The 3,663-nt window shown below is 29.7% G+C and overlaps 1 protein-coding gene across 2 annotated transcripts; it reads right to left on the reverse strand.

Moving 5' to 3' along the window:
• Positions 1-627: 627 nt before the first annotated feature.
• On the reverse strand, positions 628-3,262 carry LOC145129055 (uncharacterized). 2 transcript variants are annotated; one of them, XR_013717262.1, is made up of 4 exons: positions 3,069-3,262; positions 2,541-2,614; positions 2,125-2,446; positions 628-1,198 (listed from the first exon to the last, which is right to left on the reverse strand). XR_013717262.1 is itself a non-coding variant. In XM_079063814.1 (3 exons), the coding sequence occupies exons 1-3, from the start codon at positions 3,127-3,129 to the stop codon at positions 2,246-2,248; spliced, it is 336 nt and encodes a 111-aa protein (XP_078919940.1). In that variant the 5' UTR covers positions 3,130-3,262; the 3' UTR covers positions 1,873-2,245. The 2 variants fall into 2 exon arrangements, 1 of the variants encoding a protein (XP_078919940.1); XM_079063814.1 differs by lacking the exon at positions 628-1,198 and having other exon boundaries at positions 1,873-2,446.
• Between the last annotated feature and the right edge of the window lie 401 nt (positions 3,263-3,663).

Raw genomic sequence — 3,663 nt, forward strand, 5'->3', positions numbered from 1 at the left:
TTAAAATATTTGATTATAGGTTACACAAAACACACAAAAGCAATAAAGAAAATGGTTTTATTAAATCTCAGACGAACAATTAATTAGCAAATCTCGATAAACTTACAGGAATACAAATTTCTTTAGGTACTTTGATTTAGATGAATTACTTCTTAAATTAATGGTTAACTACTGATACAATGGATAATTATTTATTATTCACCGATTCCTAATATGACTAGTGTCATGGTCACGACTGCTAATCCTTTGATTTCAACACAATTATTAACTCATTGATCAAGTGAACAAACAATCATGCAAATCAGTATTTGGTTCGTATTAAGCAAGATTTGATCTTATTTAACTCTAATAGTCTTAGAAGTTAAGTCATGCATCGAATGGTCATTCTACTCATGCACACACATTAAAGTTCATTACTTTATTTCCTAACCCTAGGTTTTGGTCAAAACTCTAGTCATAATCACCAATAGTCATTGGACAATTATGATTCAAACTAACATAGCTAGATGGTCATCTAAACTTCATTAATTCAGCAATAGGAAACAAAACAACAATCTTTAACACATATGGATCTTCAATCAAACTTGACAAAATAAATTAAATAAGAATAAATAATCCAAATAGAAATTAAACCAATAATTCGAAGATTCATTCAGTCATAAAGACAAAGTAAAAGGTTTGAACACCTAAATCAGAAAGTAAACACGTAATGGCATCACAATGGAATGCAAACATGGTCACGATAACATACCACATGATTACCGACACGAATCCGCTCTCCAATCCTTCAGATCTTCGCTCCTGTCAGCTTAACGGCCTTCCGGCCGCCTCCTAGACCCTCAAAACGGCCTAATAAATGTTTCTTGTCGATTATGGATCAGTGGAAGTCGAAAACTCCCCTCTGGTTAGCTGATAATCGCTTTTTATAACCCTTGGAACCGACTTACGTACGCTGGGCGTAAGTCGGTGTACGCTGGGCGTAGTAGGAATCCATCCGCGATTAGGAAGTCTGGATAAATACCCAGTACGCTGGGCGTAACTTTAACTACGCTGGGCGTAGTCCTCTTTTCAGCATTACGCTTGGCGTAACTTATATTACGTTGGGCGTAATAGCAGTCTTCAGCATTTTCTTTCTTTTTGCTTCTATCCCCGATTTCCGCTCCAATCTTTTCTTTTCCGCTCTATCGACAACTAATAGCTGCAAATCATAATTCAAAGCATTATAAGTACCTTTTAGTTCTAAAAGAGAATAATAAAGGCTAAAATATTAAGATATAATGTATAAAAATATGTATAAAAATACACATATCAATTATAGTATAAGAAATATGCATACATGCACCTGAAAAAATATGCATATATGCATTTAAATCATTGATTTTTTTTGTTAACAAATTATAGTTTTTTCCAAATATTCCAGCTTTTTTTTTAAATATTACCGATTTTTAAAAATTTACTGTGTTTAAAAAAATTGCAGTATTTTTAAAAAAAATACTTTTTTTCAATTTTTTTTAAAAATTCATGTTTTCTAAAAAAAGTTTAAAACATCTGCAATTTTTTAAAAAATCAAAAATTGTTATTTAAAAAAAATCCGATAATCTTATTTATTATGTTAATTTTTAGACATTTTTATGAATATTTCCAATAACACCAAAAATTAAACATTAAATGAGATTGGTAAGATGACGATCATGTCTTTAATAAGTTAATTTTGATTCAACGGTCCTCTATATATATATATATATATATATATATATATATATATATATATATATATATATATATATATATATATATATATGCACCATATTTTCCGAATTATCAACATGCACAAAAGAAGAAAGAACAAAAAGAAGATTCTTAGGCCTTAGCTAATATTAAATAATCACTTTATTTCCATTTCACCTTATTTAATATCTTCACAGATTTATCACAAAAAGCCTACAAAGCTCACGAAGGGCTTATGGTTCTAAACATATAAAATATTAATAATCATTAATCTAAAACTAATTCTATATGATAATAACTTAAAGTAATATGTACATATTCTTGTCTTCCTAATCGTAAATACCTAATTTACCTATCACAAATTAAAAGGATATTATTCAGTTATGAACAAATTACTGAAATATGAAGAATGTTGCCTTTGCTCCTTGACGTCTTCTCGAAACTTGGTTGATCTACCTTCATATTTCGTTACTTAGACTTCCAAAAAAACACTGAAATTTATTCATTTTTTGTAACCTTAATTGTGTATCGGAGGTTTTCTCCTAGCTGGAGAATAATCCATCCCAGCTAAGTCTACAATATCTGCATAGCCTGGTGGGTTGGCTTCGGTCTTTCCGTATTTCAAGTGTTTTGATGATAAATCAACAGCAAGATTATCTTCCGTAGATTTGTTTCCCAATTTCAGGTCATGACCTTTGTTTTCCTCATTGTTGTGCTTCTGCAAATGAAAATCAAATTTATGTTATTAAAATCAGGAAATTTTATTAATTTGTAAAGTCCACAAAATGCAAAGATTTTGGCAGATGACCAACCTTGTAAGTGATGGTGCTAGCACTTGTTGTAGTACTAAAGGAGATGGTTTCTGTCATTAGTTTTCTATTTATTCCTGCATACAAATAAGCATAGGAAACAAGCTTTAGAATACCATTGGGTTATTACAAAAAAACAAGTATTTGCTAGTGATTCGGATGCATAACACTTAGATAATAAAAAGATATGTTGACATTGTAGAATGCTGAAACTTTGAAAGTGAATTGTAACTAATAAAATTTAGAAAATATTTCTTGATCCTTCTTAGAGAAAAAAAAACTATTTGAATATCTTTATCAAAAATTTATTTTTGTGTAATGACCTATAAAATGCGCTAACTACATATTTCCTTGTTTATGGAAATTACATTAGCTTTAAAATTGGGTTGATCACAAAAAAATAAAACAATAAAAAAATTAACCACTAATTAACAGGGTGAAATACTTTTTAAATATGACTAAGATAGTTTATATGTTTGTGCATGTATGTAACTATGTATATGTGTATATATGCTTGTTGTTGAAACATACCTTGAGCTTCATAAAGGAGAGTGGAGAGAATTAAAAGGGTGATCACCAGAAAGAGCTTCATTGAGTTTGGATATGAATACTATGACTCTCCTTCTCTACTTGAATGGTAAAAAGAGGAGAGTATCTCAGCTTATTTATACACAAGGTTATGGAGGATTTCCTTTTGTTGTAATTTCCTTCTTCTACCCTTCAAGTACTTGTATACTTGCATGCTTATTTAATACATATGTGAGTTGGTTATGGGAGGGTCGAAGGGTGTTGAATGAGAAGGTCCATGTGGAAAGAAGGGACAAAACTGTCTATACAAAAAGTTGGCTCTCATTTTCTTGGAAGATAGATCTCTCTTTGTCAACAAAACATTACAATAAATATATGTTTTCTAATGTAAACATGGAAAAGTAATAATTTATGTCGTATTAATAAATATCTCAAAACAGTTAAACTTTACAGTGATGTGGATATAATACAAATTTTATGCTTAAAAGCGTATGAAAATAATGAAAAAATAAAATCAATGCTTATAAATGAGTAGAAACGATAAGTAGAAACTCCAAGCGTATGAAAATAATGAAAAATAAAAATAAAATCCATGCTT

The sequence above is a fragment of the Lactuca virosa genome, chromosome 8 (assembly GCF_052849685.1).
Source record: "Lactuca virosa cultivar CGN04683 chromosome 8, Lactuca_virosa_CGN04683_v6, whole genome shotgun sequence".
NCBI lineage: Eukaryota > Viridiplantae > Streptophyta > Magnoliopsida > Asterales > Asteraceae > Lactuca > Lactuca virosa.

What these genes read in the sequence shown, in the direction of transcription:
- LOC145129055 (XM_079063814.1), bottom strand. Translation starts at nt 3,129, where the DNA reads ATGAAGCTCTTTCTGGTGATCACCCTTTTAATTCTCTCCACTCTCCTT. An exon ending in TCTCCTTTATGAAGCTCAAG is followed by an intron (nt 2,615 to 3,068) that starts GTATGTTTCAAC and finishes ATTTGTATGCAG; the next exon opens with GAATAAATAGAAAACTAATG. An exon ending in CTAGCACCATCACTTACAAG is followed by an intron (nt 2,447 to 2,540) that starts GTTGGTCATCTG and finishes TTTCATTTGCAG; the next exon opens with AAGCACAACAATGAGGAAAA.